Source organism: Piliocolobus tephrosceles, chromosome 18 (assembly GCF_002776525.5).
Source record: "Piliocolobus tephrosceles isolate RC106 chromosome 18, ASM277652v3, whole genome shotgun sequence".
In the NCBI taxonomy this organism is placed as follows: Eukaryota; Metazoa; Chordata; class Mammalia; order Primates; family Cercopithecidae; genus Piliocolobus; species Piliocolobus tephrosceles.
Genome location: NC_045451.1, coordinates 57928976 through 57951565, shown reverse-complemented (window position 1 = coordinate 57951565; position 22590 = coordinate 57928976). Strand labels below are relative to the sequence as shown.

General features: G+C 41.8%; 1 protein-coding gene and 1 non-coding gene across 5 annotated transcripts in view; one reads left to right on the top strand and one right to left on the bottom strand.

Moving 5' to 3' along the window:
* TTC39C (tetratricopeptide repeat domain 39C) overlaps positions 1–22574 on the top strand; it is a 115312-nt gene extending 92738 nt beyond the window's left edge. For 2 of the 4 annotated variants that reach the window (XM_023207773.2, XM_023207774.2), the window contains exons 7-14: positions 1109–1202; positions 4600–4707; positions 10243–10352; positions 11817–11940; positions 15813–15910; positions 17241–17345; positions 18823–18861; positions 19426–19977. In XM_023207773.2, the coding sequence (XP_023063541.1) occupies positions 1109–1202; positions 4600–4707; positions 10243–10352; positions 11817–11940; positions 15813–15910; positions 17241–17345; positions 18823–18861; positions 19426–19515 (768 nt within the window). In that variant the 3' untranslated portion in view covers positions 19516–19977. Of the gene's footprint in view, positions 1–240; positions 318–1107; positions 1203–4599; positions 4708–10242; positions 10353–11816; positions 11941–15812; positions 15911–17240; positions 17346–18822; positions 18862–19425 lie in introns of those variants that run through there. The other 2 variants (XM_023207775.1, XM_023207772.3) reach the window with 2 other exon arrangements.
* On the bottom strand, positions 10562–10677 carry LOC111539792. The gene has a single exon (XR_002730780.1). It is a non-coding gene; the product is annotated as a U5 spliceosomal RNA (small nuclear RNA).
* Positions 22575–22590: the final 16 nt, after the last annotated feature.

Here is a 22590-nt window from a genome sequence, read left to right as displayed (position 1 = left end):
GACGTGCTGAGGAAAGGAGCCCAGGTCTGCGGGTGGGGGACGCGTCCTCTGAGAAGCCTGCCGCTTCTCCTCCAGGACCCTTCCGCCCCACCTGGCTGGCTGTGGACAGAAGGGGCAGTTGGGAGTGTTGGAGAGGGAGGAAGCATAGAGAAGCAGCAGGAGGCACACCTGGAAGCCCAGGGGAGGGAAGTCCACCTCCCTGCGAGTGTAGGGCAGTGATGAGAGGAGCCCTGGCACCAGCAGAGCAGGAAGAAAATGCACGCACCGTTCAGAATAAGCTGTCGGGTCGTCTGGGTGTTTAAGATTTATTTATTAATGATACATGACATTTAGCATTTCTCAATGCCTATCTGAGATGAAACTAACCCTTTGAATCCTGGTGATGCTTTTGAGCTGCTCCTCTTGGGTACTTGTGGCATCATGTTGGCAGACCCTGAACGAGATCTTTAGTGGAGTAAAAAACGAAATGTATTTAACTGGGAGTGAGTACAGCCAACATTTGAGAGTTTGCTGGGTCCCAGGCAGTGTTATGTGAATGCAGATATTGGAAATGTAATCTGGATCCTCAGAGAAGTTCTGAAGTGTTGGGAGAGGAGATTTGATGAGCAGAAGCAACTGGAGAAGAGCATTCTAGGGTATAGAAGCAAACTGTCAGCTGTATGGTGAAGGGCTCACTGAGGACTGGGCTAATGAGAGTGGCTTCGTGCATTCACTCAGTAGTGATTGAGAGACTTCTGGGCCAGGTCTGGGTGCACACAGGGGGATGAAATAGAGTCCCTTCCCTTTCCACACCTATGTGGTAACAAGGAGCTAGATTAGCAAACAATTAAAATCCAATACATCCTACAAGTATGAGAGAATGCAGAAGGAGAAGACTTTGGGAGCTGAGCCATTACCACCTGAGAAAGGAGAGGTTCTCTGTGCTTAGGTTAATTTCATAGCTGTGTGGGGGCAAATCGGAGTATTTTCCTAGAAATCTTTAAACCACTGTCTTCTATACTGCTCAACCTGTTTAAAATAACTATGAAGCAAAAAGATGCTTTTGAATTATGATTGTAATGTTATCGACAGATCTTAGCTGATAATTCTGTTTTCCTTTCCTCCTTAGTGTCAAATCAACAGTGCCTTGACGTCTTTCCACACTGCTTTGGAACTTGCAGTAGATCAGAGAGAAATTCAGCATGTCTGTCTGTATGAAATTGGTAAATATGAAATGTCTCTCCAGCCTGTCGTTAGGAAGTAGTATTAATGCAGTGTTTTAGCTTTCATGCCATTTGGTGTGTGTCTGCAAAATGCTTGATGCCTTCTGTAGTAAGAAGGACTTCAGTTATTCCCATAGCACATGTAATGATAGTTCTCTCTCTGATTCTTATTACTTCTTTATAACACTTTTTCTTTACAGCATTTTGATTTTAGGATAATAGGTGATGTTAAATGAATTGATTAAATGACCAGAAATACCTTATTGGTCTGTGCATTAGAATTCAAATCTCTTTGTTACTCCTTCCCACCAATGTTCACTTGAGAAGAAAAACAGGAGACAGGAGATAGTTGGACTCAAGCCCCAATGCTTTTCACCAACTAGCTCTGAGACCCTGGACAAGCTGCCCAAACCTTCCTAGCCACATAGTTGCCACTGGAGTTAAGGTGCCTCCCCTTGTAGCATCTGTCAGGTTTAGATGACATGGTGTGTGCGGCCTCATGCAGGGGACCTGGCACGGAAGGTCTTCCATACATGTTAGCTGCCACCTTCTGCTTCTCCCTTACTGGAGAGACAGTCACAAACAAACCGGGAAGGCTTTATCTGCCTAAGATTTCCCCCCTTCTCCTCCAAAAGTGTTGCTATGGGTCTTTGCTGACTGCCCTGAAACTCTGATCCTATTACATTAGTAATTGCAAAATCTTTCTGTGTAACAGTTTCTCCATTGTGCTGGGAAGAGTAAACATAACTTCGAAATTGAAACAAAAAAAAATTTTCAATAAGGGACTGAGACTTTTCAGAGTTTCACTTAGCTAGTACAACAAGGTCACATAAGGTAGCACATAAGAAAGGAATGACAGAGACAAAAAGAAAGGAGAGATGATGAGATAGTGACGAGACTCCAAAGGGAAATTGAGACTTAAAAAGCTTTCTGCAGAGGGACAGGGAAGTGGACACAGAATGCTCGGGGAAGCAGTTGACACCTGTCAGTTTGGGGGGTCAGGCCCTGTGCTGCCTGCCACTTGCTTTGCCTGCTGTGGACACAGTTGTCTTCCTGAATCCTTTTAAGGAAAACTGAAAACCAGAAGATTGTGAACTGCCCAATAAACAGTATTATGTTTTAAATGCCTGTTGTGGTTTAAAAAGAGGAAATGAAGTATAATCCAGTGGAAAATGTGTTTTTGTGTCATCTACGCCCTGCTGGAGCTCTGCTTAGTAGCCATAATACAGAATGAAATGTGTTTCAAAGAACTTGAATGAAAAACTCTGGCTTTGACGGCCTTTTGTTGGTGCATCATTTCAAGGCCTATGACAGGATAGGATGTTAGAGCAGAAGGAAGCTTAGAAATCATCCCACTCAGGCCTTAGGAAGGTTAGCTCAGGAGGTGGTAGTAACTCGGGCTTCCGATTCAGGCTCAGAAGCTTGAGTTAGTACTTTTTCCTGAGTTATTTCTGACTTATTCCTGAATTATTCCTGACTTATTCCTGAGTCAGTGCTTCCTTCCATCTCTATTTTGTATTTAATTCAAATCTTTCCCCGATGTCTGTGCTAGGATAAAAATAATCAGCCCAGACCGGGCACGGTAGCTCACGCCTGTAATCCCAGCTCTTTGGGAGGCTGAAGGGGGCAGATCGATTAAAGCCAGGAGTTTGAGACCAGCCAGGTCAGCATGGTAAAACCCCGTCTTTACGAAAAGTATAAAAATTAGCCAGGTGTGGTCGTGGGTACCTGTAATCTCAGCTACTCAGGAGGCTGAGGCAGGAGAATTGCTTGAACCCAGGAGGCAGAGGTTGCAGTGAGCTGAGATCACATCACTGCACTCCAGCCTGGGTGACAGAGCGAGATTCTGTTTCAAAAATAGCCCAGATTTTTACTCAATGTCAACATCACATCCCATAGAATTTGACAGTGAATTTTCTGAAGCGTGTATCTCACCCACTCTCCTCCCACAGTTTAAATGGCAAGTCTCAGTTTATACAATTAGTGATGCACCAGATAACAGAATTGGTTTTATGGAGGCAGTGTCATGTAAAGGAAAGTGTGTTGGATTTTGATCCACAGTTCTTCCTTCTTAGCTGTATGGCTTCAGCAGGTAACATACCTCTTGATACTTTAGTTATTTTCTTTTTTTAAAGACAGGATCTCACTCTGTCATCCAGGCTGGAGTACAATGGCACAGTCTCAGCTCACTGCAGCCCAGACCTCCCTGGCTCAGGTGATCCTCCCACCCCAGTCTCCCAAGTAGCTGGAATTACAGGCGTGCACCACCACGCCTGGCTAATTTTTTATAGAGATGGGATTTCACCATGTTGCCCAGGCTGGTCTAGATCTCTTGGGCTCAAGCGATCCTCCCACCTCAGCCTCCCAAAGTGCTGGGATTACAGGCGTAGGATTAGTCCTTGCTAATGCAAGGACACTATTAGCCACCTTTGCAAGGTTGTCATAAGGATTAGAGAGCATTACGTGAAGTGCCTACCACAGCATTGGCACACATTACAGGCTCAGGAGATGGGGGATACTGTGATGAAAAGTGGGAATAAAATCCTTTACATTTTAGTTGCTGCAGTTCCTTACTAGAAAGCCTGCCTAACAATTTTGATCCAGGAAGGTGGGGTCCTTTCACTCCCAGTGTGCTGAGGGAAGGTAGGGAAATGCCTAATTTCTCATTGGCTTGCTCTGTAGATCTTACAAAGTTTTGAGAATGAGTAGGCTGAGCACGGTGGCTCACACCTGTAATCCCAGCACTTGGGGAGGCTGAGGTGGGCAGATACTTGAGGTCGGGAGTTCAAGACCAGCCTAGCCAACATGGCGAAACCTCACCTCTACTAAAAATACAAAAATTAGCCGGGCATGGTGACAGGTGTTGTAATCCCAGCTACTTGGGAGGCTGAGGCAGGAGAATTGCTTGAACCCAGGGAGCAGTGAGCCGAGATCACGCCATTGCACTTCAACCCGGGCGACAGAGCAAGACTCCGTCTCAAAAAAAAAAAAAAAAAAAAGAATGAGTAGTGGTCATTAAGTACATAATTGAATGGTGTTGCTTCCACTGTTTCTTATTGCACCTGTGTGTACTCTTGGAGAAGTACTGCTGTGCTTGGGTTAACCTCACAGCTGTTAGGACATAAATTGGAGTGTCTTTCTAGAAATCTTTATGCCATTCTCTTCTGGGCTGTTTTATTGCTTGTCTGACTCACACCTAAGTGCCTTGTCTAATTCAAACTTTACACTGAAAGTATTTAAGGGGAAAAATAATTTCTTAGGTTTTCAGGTTAAGGTTTTTTACACATTTCGTAGAACATGCACAGAGAATGATCACAGTATCAGAGACTCGTGGCTTAAATATGGGTCATAAAGCTCAGTACTTTAGGGTCACGTGCTAAAAATATTTCTTTCATAGGTTGGTGCAGCATGATAGAGCTCAATTTCAAGGATGCATTTGATTCCTTTGAGAGGCTAAAAAACGAGTCCAGGTGGTCCCAGTGCTATTATGCCTACTTGACTGCAGGTGAGTCGCCCATGGTCCCTCAGTGTGCTCTCTCTGTCGTGAATTAGCTCGCCTTACGTGGGCAGATGGGGGAATGATGGCAGGAGGAAGCAAAAGTTATGCCCTTCCACAGCTTTCCCCAGCGTGTTAATGTTTTGTGCAACCAAGTAAATAGTGCTAGAATGCTGTGTTCACTGACCCAGGTGAACACCCAGAAACTCAGTAGTGCCCAGGGTGCCCCTTCACCACACACTTCCCCTCTGGGCCTGGTTTGGTCCTGTTTTCTGTCTTGGAAATGCATATTGTGAGGTCTTCCCAGTTATTGTACATTTTGCCCTAAATTGCCTCAACCTGTCTCTATCCCTTTACTTAATATGCTATGTTTTTTATTGGGATTCTGAAGAATTTTAAAGAATTCAACAGGCTTTTTTTTCATTGTGTTATTTTTTTTATTATTATTATTCTGGATCTTGCTCTTCTTCCCAGGTTGAATGAAGTGCAGTGGTCTGATCATAGCTCACTGTAGCCTCAACCTCCCAAGCTCAAGTGATCCTCCTGCCTCAGCCTCCAGAGTAGCTGGGACTACAGGCATGCCCCACCATGCCCGGCCAATTAAAAAAAAAAATGTGTAACAACAAGGTCTTGCTGTGTTGCCCAGGCCAATCTCTAACTCCTGGCCTGAAGCAGTCCTCCTGCCTCGGCCTCCCAAGGCACTGGGATTACAGGCATGAGCCACAGAGCCTGACCTGTGTTAATATTTTTGTTTGGTTAGTGCCCTGGTTACAAAGTTGCATAGGTCTGAGTCATCTGCTCCAACCTTGTTTTACCTCCTAACCCTATTGTATTTACAGTGTGATATTTCAGATGCAAAGTATTTACATTGCATATCGTTATTAACACCTGTATTCTGTTTTGAATAAGGATTTTTTTTGCCCTTGTATGAGGCGATAGAGATGTGCTGCCACCTGGTGGCCAAAGTAGTTGTCTGCATCCTTCAATACCTAAAGGGCCGTGTGATTAAGAATTGTAGAGGTGTGGAAATGGAGAAAGCTGAGAGGTTGTACATTTTCTGCCTTTAAGCAACTTCATGTAAGCCATGTCTGGTTTATGTAATGAACTCTCCTCATGCAGCCACAGTGGTTCTTTTACTTATAATTCAAGACTAATCCAATCATTATTTTCAATACCTTCTTATTCTTAACGTTCAGATTTAATGAACCATCTTCCACTTCCATTCTGCCCTCTTAACTAATATATTTAAAATAAGATAGAATTAACATTGACCAATAAATATATTCTGGATATCTTAAATTCCCTGTAAAATTGCATCGGTCCATTAGCATCAGCGCAAAGCCCGCTTGTGTCCATATTCTGCATTGCAGTCCCTGTTGACAGGTGTGATCTCGTGGCTCTGTCCCTGATGTTTAAATAAGCTTATTTTTCATATCCTGGATAATATGCTGTGCCTCACACTTAAAGGGTTGTTGTATAGAATTTGAAGACATCTCAGATGAAAGTAGCAGCTATTTGTTGAGTGACTGTGTTTAATATGTTGAAGAGTTGATGAACCCAGATTGAACAGCCCAGAAAACAAGGGGCCTGCACACCACTCAGCGGCCAATAGGTGTAGTTAGGCCGCACCGTCGATGGTGGACAGCTATTCGTTGTTTCCCTCTCTGTTGAGTTTCAGATACATAAATGTGCAGTGTGGCTGTATAGAGGAACATTCATTCCCCCCCAATATTTGGAAATCCCAGAACCATACCAGTCATAGGAGAGGCTAAGCATGAAGGATTCTGATCTCTGTTTCTGCACTGGGATTTTGTAGAGAGGATAAGATGTGGGTGAATCGCTCCATGTACTAGAAAGAGTACATGAGTCAAGGCCAAGGTGGGCAGATCACGAGGTCAAGGGATCAAGACCATCCTGGCCAACACAGTGAAACCCTGTCTCTACTAAAGATACAAAAATAAGCCAGGCATGGTGGCACGCACCTGTAGTCCCAGCTGCTTGGGAGGCTGAGGCAGGCGAATCGCTTGAACCTGGGAGGCAGAGGTTGCCGTGAGCTGAGATCGCTCCGCTGCACTCCAGCCTGGCAACAGAGTGAGACTCTGTCTCAAAAAACAAAAAAGAGTACATGAGGCGGGGAAGGAGCACCGTTATACCGTCATGCAGGAGCTGCCATTTGGGCTGGTGGTGAGCTAGAAGGGATGGGCACTAAGGGGCTCCAAACACTGCCACCAGGGCTTAGCTCTGTTAATGTTTTGTGCGACTATGTTAATAGTTTTGTACTTTTAAAAATTGTGATAAAATATGTAGCATCATTTACCATTTGAACTTTTTTAGATGTATGTGTCAGTAACTCCAGATAACGGTCAGATTGTTTTGCAAACATCACCAGCATCCATCTCCAGAACTACTACTTCATCCCAAGCTCTACCCATTAAACAGGAAGCCCCCATTCACTTTTCCCCCAAGACCCTGGTTACCACGCTTCTACTTCCCGTCTCTATGAATTTAAGTATTCTACCTACCTCGTGCATAAGTGAAATATATTTGTCCTTTTGTGTCTGGCTTATTTCATTTAGCATAAATAATGTCTTCAGGGTTCATCCATGTTATAACATGTGTCAGGATCTCCTTCCTTTTTTCAGGCTGAATAATATTCCATTGTATGTATATGGCACATTGTTCATCCATTCATTCATGGACGGACATTTGGGTTGTTTCCATCGTTTAGCTATTGTGTGGAGTGCTTACCTGGAACATTGGTATACAGATATCTGTTCCAGTCCTTGCTTTCAGTACCTTTGGGTAGATACCTAGAAGTAGATTTGCATGATCATATACCTCTACTATTCCTGCAACTTTTCTGTAAGTTTGACATTATATCAAAATTATGAGTTACCAATAAATACTAGAATATCACATATAGGATTGTGTACACTTAGTCTTATTGGAAGACTGAGTCATCCTAAGCTCTGTTTATTTAGGCCTCATATTTTAGGATAAACCAGAGACTCCCATGCTTTTAAACATCTGCATCCTTTAAAGCCACTATCTGGCTGGGGGTGGTGGCTCACCCCTGTAATCCCAGCACTTTGGGAGACCAAGGCGGGTGGATCACCTGAGGTCGGGAGTTTGAGACCAGCCCGGCCAACAACCAACATAGAGAAACTCTGTCGCTACTAAAAATAAAAAATTAGCCGGGTGTGGTGGTGCATGCCTGTGATCCTAGCTACTCGGAAGGCTGAGGCCGAAGAATTGCCTGAACCCAGGAGGCAGACGTTGCAGTGAGCCAAGATCATGGCATTGCACTCCAGCCTGGGCAACAAGAGCAAAACTCCGTCTAAAAAAAAACTATCTATAATTTTACTGCAAGAGAAATAGGTGGTGTTTGTTCTTCAGGGTCTGAGGTATGGATGTTATAGACCTTTGGGGAGGTTCAGATACTGTTGCTGTTTATGACTGGCGTTAATTATGCGACTCTATAAGAATGTTCTCAATGATCTGAGGACAGCAGAAATATATAATTTTTCATTGATTTACTGTGTGATCGTAGGCATTGCTCAGCTTTTCCAGACCTTTGCATCCTCTGATCTAAAAATAATGGGGTTGGTTGCACAGTACAGCCACTGAGCTTCATTCTGGTTTGGAAATGTTACAGCTGCAGTTGGTAAGGTCATTTTGGATTGGTGCACACACTCCTCCATCTGGATCAGGGATGCCCCAGTGACTGGGAAAGGAGTTGTCCCTTCCTTTGAATATTCAGCCTCATCACTTTTAATCCCAGTAGGAACCTGCTGTCTTTCCCATTGTCTTCACGTCCTCAGCTTTCTCCGAGCCTCAGTTCTTGAACCCTTGGGCTCTGCCGATGGTAGCCTATCCTGGTACGTGCATGCCTGGGTTAAGTGACTGCTTGACCGTGCCCAAAAGTAGGTTGCGAGTACGGGACCAACCTACTTTTAGGGGTGCTCAAGTAAAGAAGGGGTATCTGGCCAGGCACAGTGGCTCACGCCTGTAATCCCAGCACTTTGAGAGACCAAGGCAGGCGTATCACGAGGTTAAGAGGCCAATATGGTGAAACCCCATCTCTACTAAAAATAGAAAAATCAGCTGGGCCTGGTGGCGGTGCCTGTAGTCCCAGCTATTTGGGAGGCTGAGGCAGGAGAATGGCGTGAACCCGGGAGGCGGAGCTTGCAGTGAGTGGAGATCACGCCACTGCACTCCAGCCTGGGCAACAGAGTGAGACTCCGTCTCCCCCCCCAAAAAAGGAAGGGGCAACTAGCAAATCAACTTTAGTACATTCCAACTGGGGAGTGAAAAACCACATGTGATCTAACAAAAATGAATAGAGATGGATTCCGCACCATCAGAGTTGAGAGGAAAGGACAGAGTTGTGGTAGTTTCAATCAGGTCGTGGGGCTGTAGCCAGTGCAAAGTTTGCATAAGGGACCAAGAAGACACAGCAAAGGGAAGATCATTACATGTTTGGGGTCTGAGGTGAGAAGAAGGTGTGCACATGATCAAAATCTCACTCATTCCTCAAGACTCCGCTTGACTTCTCCTAGCTCCTTACAGCGTCTGGTCACTCCAGAGAGAAATGATCCCTTCTCTTTCTGAGCCTTCTAGAAACCACTTTGGTTCTCCTACCCTGACTACCACTATCACTACATGCATTGCAGCCTGTGGGACCCTATGTGCGTGTGTGATCTCTTCAATCGAAATGTCAGTTTCTTCAGGGTTCAAGCACACGTGTTTCTTCTTCACATTCTTGCTGGTGGCTTGTAGGTAGTAGGCAGCCAAGGAACATGGACAGGGCAGATAGATGACTTCCTAGGACAGAGAAATCCTCCTTCCACGACGAAGCTTTCATGATCCTCTGGGCTCTTCATTGTTCTTTCCTGGGTTCCTATTTATTCCATTGTCTGAGTATGTGAGCCCTAACTAGGCTGTACACTGTGACAGTAGCTAAGGATTTTGTTATGTGGAAAACTGTCTCCCCAACAAAAGGACAAGGACCATGGCTTTCCCCAAGCCCCCCAAAAGCTCTGGGAACACAGGCACCTAGAAAATAGTTGAAGTGATCAGCAGGATGGTGCAGTCCTTTGTGGAATAGTCTTTTTGTTTGTTTTTCTGAGACAGAGTCTCATTCTGTCGCCCAGGCTGCAGTGGTGCCATCTTGGCTCATTGTAACCTCCCGCCTCCTACGTTCAAGTGATTCTCCTGCCTTAGACTCCCAAGTAGCTGGGATTACAGGCATGTGCCACCATGCCTGGCTAATTTTTGTGTTTTTAGCAGAGATGGGGTTTCGCCATGTTGGCCAGGCTGGTCTCGAATTCCTGACCTCAGGTGATCCACCCACCTTGACCTCCCAAAGTGATGGGATTACTGGCGTTAGCCACCACGTCCAGCCCATTGTGGAATAGTCTTTAAATGTATTTGCTCCAGTTTCTTTCTTTCTTTCTTTTTTTTTTCAAGTATCATCACTTTAGATATCCCTTATGGCATTTTCCCTGACTTATATTTAAGAAATATCATTATGGTCTCTTACAGTTTGTCAGGGAGCCACTGGTGATGTGGATGGGGCGCAGATTGTCTTTAAAGAAGTTCAGAAACTCTTCAAAAGGAAAAACAATCAGATTGAACAGTTCTCGGTGAAAAAGGTATGTTGGAGCCTGGTGTATTATCATGGGCATTTGTAACCAACACTGCCTTGGTAAGCTTTGGAAAATTCAAGGCTGCCTGTTTACTTATCATGTCAAGTGCAGTTCACCGCCATGGAGAGGATTCTCTCCATGATTGTACATCTTCTCTGAATAGAAGATTCTTGCCTTGCTGCAAATAATGAAAGCAGATTTTTAAAAAATTGATTAGCCCTGCAGATACAGGGCCTCAATAAATTGGGTTAAGACTCACAGTGGTTCCCCTTCATGGAAATTTTTAGCAAAAGGTGAAAGATACATATGATCTGAAAAGTAGCTGGAGTATAGTTTTTTTAAATTTTATTTTAATGAATGGAGACATTATACATTCTGCAGAACTAATGAACGCACTAAGAGAAAGGATCTGTCTAAAGAATTAGTTGGTTTTGGAAGAATACAAATTGGCAGGGCCTAGTGAGAAATGCAGGCTGTCTGGGGTTGAGAATAGAGAACACATCACATTTTGATGTAATAAAAAGCAAAGGTGTGTGTCACAGTGTCGCAGTTGCCAGCAGAAAGGCCCAAGGCTGTATAGAGACAGCATTCCTAATGTATTCTGTACTTTTGTGAATACAATTTTGCTGTATTACCTTGAGTTACATAGTGTCTTATATCCTGAATTATGAGTTATTTTAGTTGTATGTGTTTTTATTGAATGAACATTTAATGAAGCTTTTGAGTATAAATTAGATTATAATGTACAGCTGAGGGCACTGGCACTCAGTAGAAAATTTTAAAAACAAGAGAACTGTGACTAAAAGGCATCTATCTAGTCTTAGTTCCTTAGGTGTGTATAAGCCCATTGAATTATTAGCTGTCACCAAGCTTTATAAATTCCATTGATCTAAATGCACGTAAATCTAGCTTCATCCCCAAGTTTTCAGAATATACCCTGTGTCTTTTTTTTTGAGACGGAGTTTTGCTCTTGTTGCCCAGGCTGGAGTGCAATGGCGCAATCTCGGCTCACCGCAACCTCCGCCTCCCGGGTTCAAGCACTTCTCCTGCCTCAGCCTCCTGAGTAGCTGGGATTACAGGTGCACACCACTACACCCAGCTAATTTTGTATTTTCAGTAGAGACGGAGTTTCTCCATGTTGGTCAGGCTGATCTGAAACTCCTGACCTCAGGTGATCTGCCTGCCTTGGCCTCCCAAAGTGCTGGGGTTACAGGCGTGAACCACCATGCCCGGCCCTACCCTGCATCTTGAGAGTCGCTTCAGTTGACTAATGAATGAAAGGCATAATTTCCTGTATGTCAAAAATTGAAAGCAACATTTTTTATAGAGAGAGGAATTGTTAGTCTTAGCTTTGAAGGAGAGGGTCATTCACTTTGATGATGAACTGTGTGCTTTTAAAGTGTCCGAGGTATATTTTTTATTTGAATTTGTTTTTGAAAAATGTAGCCTGATTATTCTAACTCCTTACAGGCAGAGCGATTTCGGAAGCAAACCCCAACCAAAGCACTGTGTGTGTTGGCGTCCATTGAAGTGTTGTACTTGTGGAAAGCTCTTCCAAACTGTTCCTTCCCCAACCTGCAGAGGATGAGTCAAGGTAAAAAATGTTTAAAAACCCAAAACTGTCTACTGGATACATTGGCTTCTTCTGCCAGTGCTGCATTCTTCAGTTTCCCGTTTATCTCGCTTTTATCTCATTAGATTCAGGGAGAGGACACATCTCTCCTTCTTAGAGGGTGTCGTGATGAAGAAAATCCTGTCACTTAGGTGATGGGAGGAGGAGGCAGCCCTGCTGTGGACAGATATGCTTGCCTTAAACATGTGATGCTTTTGTTATAAATGTTATTAATTCTGTAGCTGTGGGAGTTGCTGGGAGCATACATTTTATTTTCCCCCATGAAAGTACTTTGTTTCCTTTAGGTGTGATTCACATAAATCAAAATATACTAAAGTGTGGCCTGGTGGGGTGGCTCACACTTGTTATCCCAGCACTTTGGAAGGCCAAGGCAGGCAGATGGCTTGAGCCAAGAGTTTGAGACCAGCCTGGGCAACATGGTGAAACCCTGTCTCTACTAAAAATACCAAAAAGTATCTGGGTGTGGTGGTGTGCACCTGTAGTCCCAGCTACTTGGGAGACTGAGGTGGGAAGATCACGTGAGCCCAGGATATCGAGGCTGCAGTGAGCTTTGATCATGCTCCACCACTCCAGCCTGAATGACAAGAGTGAGATCCTGCCTGCAAAAGAAAAAAGGAAAAAAGAAGAAATATGTTCTTATTCATATATGTGGCGCGTTTTCCCAAGAAACTTAGTATTGACCATTTAGACATTAAATTCCAGAAATAGTTTGTAAGCCACTGTAGAAAATTTTTCAGATTTTTCTCCAGTTATTCTTGTTTTTGACCAAATAGAGCATGATGCATCGAGCCATATATTTGTATCATCAGACTTCCTGCAAATCCCTTTTGCCTATTTCTTAAAAAAAAAAAAAAAAAGAAAAAGAAAAAAAGAAAAAAAAGAAAAGGTCCTTCCTCAAATGTGAAAACAAACATTGCCAATTGCCAGTGTTGCTATTGTGGAGATCAAAGGAACAAAACTCAAGAAGTCTTGTACAGTGGCCCTGTAATTCGAGTAGATGTGTAACCCTCCCAGGGAGGAACTAGCAAGGAAACATTTTTCTTGGATGTGTCAAATTCTCCTATGTTCTTTTTAATTTTTTTTTTTTTTTAATTTTTAGAGACAGGTCTCATACTGTCACCCAGGTTGGGTGCAGTGGTGTGTTCATAACTCACTGCAGCCTCAAACTCCTGGGCTCAAGTGGTCCTTCCAAACCTCAGTCTCCTGAGTAGCTGAGATTACAGGTGTGCGCTGCTGCACCTGGCTACTGTATGTATTTTTAAAGGAGTTGCATAATTCAAAACCCCTCCCTTCCTATTGAAGCAAGTATAGAACATCTTTAAATGCCTCACTCAAAGGAACAATGAAGAATATTAAGTATTTTTTAATACGCAAGTACCGGATCACGTATTTAGAGATAAAAATACAAATATAAGGTAGGCAGTAATTAACATTCACAAGAACAATTACCAGTTAAGTGAGATTTGACAAAATATTCTCTGAACCCCTTTCCAGGTATCAAAATGAAAAAAACTAACAACAAAGATGTGTGCCTGGAAGGGAAGACAGACTGTATCTGAAGTGAGCATGAGACAATTCTCTAGTATCTTTGCTAAATTTAACCCAGTTCTGAGGTCTATTAATTAGATTATATCATTCCTCAATGGTAAGCGGTAATGGTACAAGCTAATCAACCACATACAGTACAATGAAGATCTCTGTAGAGAAAGTTATGTTCTAGAAAAAAAAAATAGTGGCAATGTGGATCATAAGCATTTATTAAACTCTGCATCATGCCCTCCCAGTTTTGTGCATTTAGCTTATCAGAATCCCCATCCATAGCTAAGTGTACCAGCAGAACTAGTGAGAATCCTATATCCTTGTCTTGTTGTTTTATCCATAACCTTTCCCCACCCACCTGCCCTTCTCCACTGCATTCTTTCTCTGCATTGTTTTTTGTTGTTGTTTGTGTTTTGTGTTTTTGAGACAGGGTTATGCTGTGTTGTCCAGGCTGGAGTGCAGTAGCGTGATCATGGCTCACTGTAACCTCTGCCTCCCTGGCTCAAGCGATCCTCCAACCTCAGCCTCCTGAGGAGCTGGGACTACAGGGGCATGCCACCACACCCAGCTATTAAAAAAAAAAAAATTGTAGAGATGGGGTCTTGCCATGTTGCCCAGGTTGGTCTTCAACTCCTGGGCTCAAGTGATCCTCTCGCTTTGGTCTTCCAAAGTATGGGGATTACACGCAGCCACCATGCCCAGCTACATGGTAAACATGTGTGTATTCCAGGCGTAGGAGGCAGAGTGATCCTATTAAAGCCTAATCATGTTGTGTCACTCTGCTTCCCAGAATCCTCTATGGTCTCTCATCTCATTCAGAACAAAAACCCAAGTCTATTCAGCGGCAGGTAGTGCTCCCAGTCTTTAACCCCCGAGGCTGTTGTCCCTGCCTGCTCTTCCCCCTTGCTCAGCACAGTCCTCCTCCCTGCTCTCAGACACACCTGGCTCCTGTGCCTTTGCACTTGCTCTTCTCTCTGAGAAGGAATTTTTTGTTTGTTTTGTCATTGTATTCTAAGCACCTAGAATTGCCTGGCAAATAGTAGGTGCTCAATAAATATTGAATGAATGAATTAGTGTAATGAATGAATGAATGAACAAGTGAATGAACTGAATTAAGGTTTCCTTAATGTTGCTGCCTTAAGAGTCCCTGAGTTGTTTTTCGTATGAGCGTATTCCTAGCCTGGCTTTCTGGGGCAACTCCTGCTTCTACAAGATCATCTTCCATTCTCACATTTACCTCCTCCTCTCGCCTTTGAGTTACTTGTTCTGTAACTTCCGTTCTCTCTCTCTCTTTGTATACATATATATAAGAGAAAATATAAATATATGTTTATATATAAAATAGTAAGATATGTATCTTATTGAATCTCAGTATCTTTATTAGTCTTTGGAAATAATGGTATTACTTCCTTTCTTCCTCATCAGCTCCATCATGTTTCCGTTGTGCATCTTTCTCTTTTTCTTGGAAAGCTCCCATAACATTCTCTAACCTATGTGTCAATCCTCCACAGCTTGCTGTTGAAGTGAAGGGGTCAGTGCTGCTCCTCTCCCACTGACTAGTACAGTAACTCGTACAAACATGGAAAGGTGCCTATGGCATGGCAATGTAATGTGAAGTCATTTTTAAGAAATTAACAGAACTTCTTTTTTTTAGAGCAATTTTAGGTTCATAGCAAAATTGAGCAGAAAGTCCAGAGTTCCCACAAGCTCCTCCCTGCCCCCTGTCCTTCCCAACTACCAACATCAGTGTGGTACGTTTGTTACAGTCTGTGAACCAGCACTGACACATCATAATCACCCAAAGCCCATAGTTCACAGTAGGGTTCACTCAGTGAACAAACAGTAGGGTTTGGACCATTGTATAATAGTGTGTCTACTGTGATGATATCACAGTCCTTTCATTGCCCTAAAAATTCTTTCTGCTCTACCTACTCACCCCTCCATCTCCCCTCACCCCCGGCAACCACTGATATTTTTACTGTCTCCATAGTTTTACCTTTTTCAGAATGTCATATAGTTCATAGTTGATAGAATCATACAGGATGTTGCCTTTTCAGATTGGCGTTTTTCACGAGGTAATAATGTGTTGCAATTTGAGTTTTCTTGGTTCTGTGAAGTTTGGTATTTTTGCCTTTCTTTGACAAAGGCTACTCACTAATGGATGAAGAATGGGCACCTTCTGAGTTTCAGGAGGCAGAAATGTGAACTGAAACATTCACCTCACTCTTCACGATACTGAAGGAATTAAGTGAATGCATTTCCTTACTGCTCTGTTCACTCCCCTTCTTTTAAAGCTTGCCATGAAGTGGATGATTCATCTGTTGTTGGACTAAAGTATTTGCTTCTTGGTGCCATACACAAATGTCTAGGAAACTCAGAAGATGCTGTTCAGGTAAACTGTTAATGTTGTCAGGGCTAAAGAAAATAAGTCACGAACACCTACGTATGTGCTTGTGAATAAGAAAAATGAAAAAGTGCTAAACAAAACCGAACATCCCACTATAAACCTTATCCAATTGATGTGATTAATGCCATCTTCTCAGATGCTAGAAGTTGATGATGGTTAATACTAGTTTTTAATTAACTTCAGATTCTTAGAATGCTTCTTTATATATGGCCTCCTTTTCTGGCCCTAGTATCAAAGATGACATTCTCCACTGGAGAGAGGAGGACATGAGGAGGCAGACAGTTTTGAAGGAGTGGAGTGAAGCCTCATAGTTAGACAAGAATGAAAATGATCAGACATGTCAGTGTGCGTTCAGTTTTCTCTCTTTATAACTGCAGATTATCGATGCAGCCCTGGGGGGCGAGAGAGTTGTTTTTTCATTTGATTGGTTGTTTTGAAGAAGTATATATCAGTGTTAGTTTGACTACTCTTTGAAAGAATCAATGTACAGTGGCTGGGCGCAGTGGCTCACACCTGTAATCCCAGCACTTTGGGAGGCCAAGGTGGGTGGATCACTTGAGGTCAGGAGTTTGAGACCAGCCTGGCCAACATGGTGAAACCCCGTCTCTACTAAAAATACAAAAAGTAGCCAGGTGTGGTGGCATGCACCTGTTATCTCAGCTCCTTGGGAGGCTGAAGCACGAGAATTGCTTCAACCCAGGAGGCGAAGGTTGCAGTGAGCCAAGATTGTACCACTGCACTCCAGCCTGGGCGACAGAGTGAGACTGTCTCAGAAAAAAAGATTAAAAAAAAAGAATGAATGCACAGTAATAGGAGACTTTTGGCTTTTAAATCCTAGAAGATCATGCCCTTGTAAGTTTAATCTTTCAGTATGGGCTTATGATAGTTATTACAGCCCGAAATAGCTTATTTTAGATCAAATCCTTATGTGCTAGCAAGATACAGTCAAGACGCATGTCAAGAGATCATAGTTGCCTTGTGTGTTTTCTGTTTTAAACATTTAAAATGGGATGTTTAGACTCTTAGATGCAGATAAAGGTATTCTCAGTGATAAAATCAATAGAGGCTAATATGTCCCCTGGAAAAATAGTAGCACAAATGAGACAGTCCAATATATTCTGAGGAATGCACATCAGGCAGCATGTAAAAGACTTCTAAGATGTAGATAGGAAAGAATGAAGATGAGGAAAGAAGAGAAAATCTGATCTAGAAAACAGAATGTGAGTCCCCCTTCCCGCCCCCTCTTGAAGATTGTAATAAGCCCTATGCTAAGTAGGAAAATGAATTCATCCAATAACATTTGCATTCCTTTCAGTACTTCCAGCGAGCTGTTAAAGATGAATTGTGTCGTCAGAATAACTTATATGTTCAGCCGTATGCCTGTTATGAACTTGGCTGTCTTCTATTAGACAAACCAGAGGTAAGGTCGTGTGTGTGTGTATATATATATATATACACACACACACACACATACACACACATGTATATACACACACACATATATATATAAAATGTTCATCAACAAAAATGTAGAAATGAGCAAGCACAAAGCACCCTTCATTTAAAACAAACTGATTGAACACAGTGTTCTTCATTTTGTTTCCCTGGATTTTACTTAGAATGAGTCCAAGAAGTTAGTAATGCTACCTTACTATCTTTAATAAGGTAATTTCTTGCCTAGAATTCAAATGACAGTCATACATCTCTTAATGACATTCTGAGAAATGTGTTGTTAGGCGATTCCTTCTTGGTGCAAACATCTCAGAGTACATACACAAACCTAGGTGGTATCACCTACACAGCCAGGCTGTGTCTGTAGCCTGTTGCTTCTGGGCTATACTCGTGTATAGCATGTTACTGTATTGAATACTGTAGGCAACCGTAACACAATGGTAAGTATTTGTGTATCTACATATAGAAAAGGTACAGTAAAAATACAGTTTTTAAAAGATAAAATATAGCCAGCCTCAGTGGCTCATGCCTGTAATCCCAGCAGTTTGGGAGGCTGAGGCGGGAGTATCACATGAGCCCAGAAGTTCAAAACCAACCTGGGCAACAAAGTGAAATCTCGTGTCTGCAAAAAACAGCAAAAAACATAGGCGTGGTAACATGTGCCTTTAGTCCCAGTTAACCTGGGGGCTGAGGTGAGAGGATCTCTGAAGTTTGAGGTTGCAGTAAGCCATGATTGTGCCACTGCACTCTAGCCTGAGCAAAAGAGCAAGACCCTGTCTCAAAAAATAAATAAATAAATAAAGTTTATAGCTATATAACTTACTGATTCAGATAAAACCTTTTGATAATCATTAATTTTAAGGTTGTTTAGTATGATTTTAACCTAAGATATTATATCTTAGAGGTTGCCTTTTATAGACTATGAAAAATTAAGTAACTATATATCAAGGAATGTCCCCATGTAAACAAATAAACAATTTTATATTTAAAAATATTGGGGTCGGGCACAATGGCTCACACCTGTAATCCCAGCACTTGGGGAGGCCAAGGTGGGTGGATCACTTGAGGTTTGAGACCAACTGGCCAACAGAGCTAAACCCTGTCTCTACTAAAAATACAAAAATTAGCTGGGCATAGTGGCAGGTGCCTGTAATCCCAGCTACTCAGGAGGCTGAGGCAGGAGAATTGCTTGAACATGGGAGGTAGAGGTTGCAGTGAGCCGAGATCATGCCACTTCCCTCCAGCCTGGATGACAGAATGAAACTCCATCTCAAAAAAAAAAAAAAAAAAAAAAAAAGTATTGGAGTCATTATACTTGAATGAACAGTTGACTCATTGCTGTGTCTATGGTGAATTGTTTTAATTAACATAGCCTCCTATTACACCATTTTCTCCCTGCGTATATATAAACACAGATTTTAAGGGATAATGTGTTTTTCTTATAGACTGTAGGAAGAGGCAGAACTCTACTTCTTCAAGCAAAGGTAAATGTCCTGAATCTACCTTTCTCCAGTGGCCCTTCTTATCCCATACAGTGTATACCTGAGTCTGAATTCAAGAAAGTTTGTGTAGTGATGTTCTGGTTGGTAATATTTCTGGAAAGGAAGAATGATAACCAATTGAATCAGTGAGCTGTTGAGTTTTAAGGGACATTACAAGATCATAAGGAACTCAGATGAAATTGTTCATCCTGCTTTAGAAACACTCTTAGTTTTTGGGTGGGAAGATAACTTTTGCTTTTATAACTATGTCCCTGAATTAATAATTTCTAATAGTAACTTATATTGAGCACAACATAAGACTACCTTTTCAAGAATAACACGAGGAAAATTGTCCAAACAGAACATTATTGACGTTCAATTGATGTTTTTAAAAATGAATATGAAGTTTGAGGTTTGAGTAATATGAAAATCAAGTGCATGGGAAGCCTTTACTGGGAGTGTAGAGATTTTACGTTGGGAAGTACAAAATTGAGTGTGCTTTATACCACAGTACCCTGTGCAAGCTTAGCTAACAGAGTGCATACATATCTTTCTTTAATCTTACAGGAGGATTTCTCTGGCTACGACTTTGAAAACAGATTGCATGTCCGCATCCATGCTGCTCTGGCCTCTCTGAGGGAATTGGTTCCTCAGTGACAGACCTGGAACACCCGCTCTGTCCCTCCCCACCCAGGGTCCGCACTTTAAAATAAAAGCAGAGGACAAAGCTCTTGTGAAGATCGGCTTTTCTTCTGAAAACCACCTGTGCCAGGGACACATTTTCCCAGTTAAGCCGACATAAAGATCTCCTCTTTTAAACATGTAGCTAAAAAGTAATAATGATGAGGAGGATGATGATGGTAATAATAACAACTAACCACCTGGGGAGAGGGTTAAGTGACCTTGCTCAAACGTTTTAGTTTTGTGATTTATTATTTTTAAAATAAAATCAAACGAAACATCCAACCCAAGATCCTGTAGGAACACCTACCTTAAGCACATATCTGAATGGGTAACATTACGAGGTACCTGTAAAATTATTAACAATATTATTACATAGCATTTATATTTGTGTTTTGAAAAAATAAAAGTGCTTTCTAGTGTTTTACTTTATCCTCAGAATACTCCAGTGAATAACATAGCACAGATATTCTTAACCCCGCTTTGCAGACAGTGAAACTCAGGCACAAAAAGGTGAATTGACTTATCCCAATTAATTATTCCTGTTATCAGCAGAGCAATGAATAGAAAGCAGATCTAACCACCAACTGACTGATCTTTTATTGTAAAAATAATTAATGTTAATAGGCCAGAATTCCGTGTTTTGTTTATTAAAAGAACAAAATCTTCAGCTGAAGTTATGTTACCAGAAATACTCATCTCCAGATTGTCTACAGAATGTTTCAAAGCGATGGAGGGTCTTTTTCCTTTGAAAGCCAACCAAGTAAGAGCAAATATTAATAGAAGATAATTTTACAACTAAAAGTGTAACTCTTTTGCTAATCTATTAGCCTAGTCTATAGATTAGATAAACAGTATCTACATTTTGGGAGTTTACCTTTCTCTGTGAAAATTGTCGAATTACCAACTTTTGGAAATCTTTTGAGACATTACTTGAAAAAGTTATTCATGAATGAACATAGATTTTGACCTCAAAATATTTGCTGGTGGAACATTTGCTGGGCTACACAGTTCCAGGATTTAATCATTTTCCCCCTAGCTCAGGTTATTTAGATATTATAAAAGGAATTCAAAGTTATTTTTTTATTCTTCATTGTTAATTTTTATTGTCATTTAATTTACCTCCATGCCCTCTACTGCAAACTTGTGGTTTTGAAGAATCTAAATACCTCTGTCACTTTTAAGAATCTCTGCCATAATTTGGCTCAATGTTTAAGGTTAGACTTTTAAAGAAATTTTTATTGAGCTGAAGAATATCATTTTAGAGTATCATTTATTTATAAATTCTTTTGGCTGAAGCATGATCTCATGTTAGTATTTTAATATTTTTGAAATAAAACATGAGAAAAGCAAGTAAAATGTTGGCAAATTTAATCTGATTTGACCTTGTTTTGAGGGAATAATCATAATTTATTTGAAAGAAGTTATTTCTCACTGATTTTGGCTAAACTATATTCATGTTTCTTCATCTCTGTTACCACTTTTCAGTAGACTGTTTCCAAAATGTTTATTCACATTGACTTTCTTCCTGATGTGAATTCAGTGTGGGTTTTAGATAATAGAAAGAAGAGATTGCTCTCCTATATTCAGTGAATGAGAAGGGGACTTTTTTCTGAAGAACAAAATTGGTGTCCAAAAATATTGGATATCTGGGTTTTTGTTTGTTTGTTTGTTTTTCTTGAGATGGAGTCTCGCTCTGTCACCCAGGCTGGAGTGCAGTGGTGCAATCTTGGCTCACTGCAACCTCTGCCTCCCGGGTTCACACCATTCTCCTGCCTCAGCCTCCCAAGTAGCTGGGACTATAGGCGCCCTCCACCACACCTAGCTAATTTTTTTTTTTTTTTTTTTTTTGTATTTTTGGTAGAGACGGGGTTTCACCATGTTAGCCAGGATGGTCTCAATCTCCTGACCTCGTGATCCACCCACCTCAGCCTCCCAAAGTGCTGGGATTACAGGCGTGAGCCACCGTGCCTGGCCTGGACATCTGGTTTTAACTAGACTGAAGGGAAGAACATTATGAATCTTTAAAATACAGCTATTGCCATTTTGCTCTCTTCTTAACACGCAGCATAGGTGACAAGCTTTTCTGTCATGATCGTGGAGCATTCTGAATCGTGACATTTTTGTTTGAGAGTTCATTCTTGAATTTTCAGTTCAAAATGTTGTTTGAGCTATTATTCCACATTCAAAGATTATATAAGGTCCTGTGCTTTTGAATCTTTTTCAAAAAATTTCTGCCTGCTTAAAAAACTACTTTTATTTTCCCACAGAGAGTTTAGGACTTCAGATTAGTTTGTGTTCAGCTCAGTTAACTGGACAGACAATTTTGCATTTTGCAACACCATCCTGTAGGTTTTCTTTACTACTCAAAGCATAGGTCTTTTTAAAATTTTTAATCTTTGTTTTTATTATGATTATTTTTTTGAAATGGAGTCTCACTCTGTTGTCCAGGCTGGAGTGCAGTGGTGCAATCTCTACTCACTGCAACCTCTGTTGCCCGGGTTCAAGTGATTCTCCTGCCTGAGCCTCCCAAGTAGCTGGGATTACAGGTGCCTGCCACCGTGCCTGGCTGATTTTTGTAGTTTTAGTAGAAACAGGGTTTCACCACCTTGGCCAGGCTGGTCTTGAACTCCTGACCTCATGATCCACCCACCTTGGCCTCTCAAAGTGCTGGGATTACTTACAGGCATGAACCACTGTGACTGGCCAGGTCTCTTTTTTTTTTTTTTTTTTAAGAGTCTATCCATCCTAGGCTTGGTACAGATGGCCCCTGTGGTAAATCTGTGTTAACATGGTGGTAGACCATGGAGAGTGGGTAGATGGAGCTTCTAGACTCCAAAACAACGAAACCACAGTGTGAGTACACTGTCCCATTAGGTTGACTGAAGTCTGAGTACATTTTCTGGCCTGTGTGCTGTGACTCATCCAACCTGTGAACTGATTGTGATCTGCTTGGTAACTTGGTTTGGTGTAACCTGCTCTTAACCCTTTGCTGATGAAGAAAATAATCACATAAGTGGAACTATTTGCATCTATGTGTGCTTCTTTTTT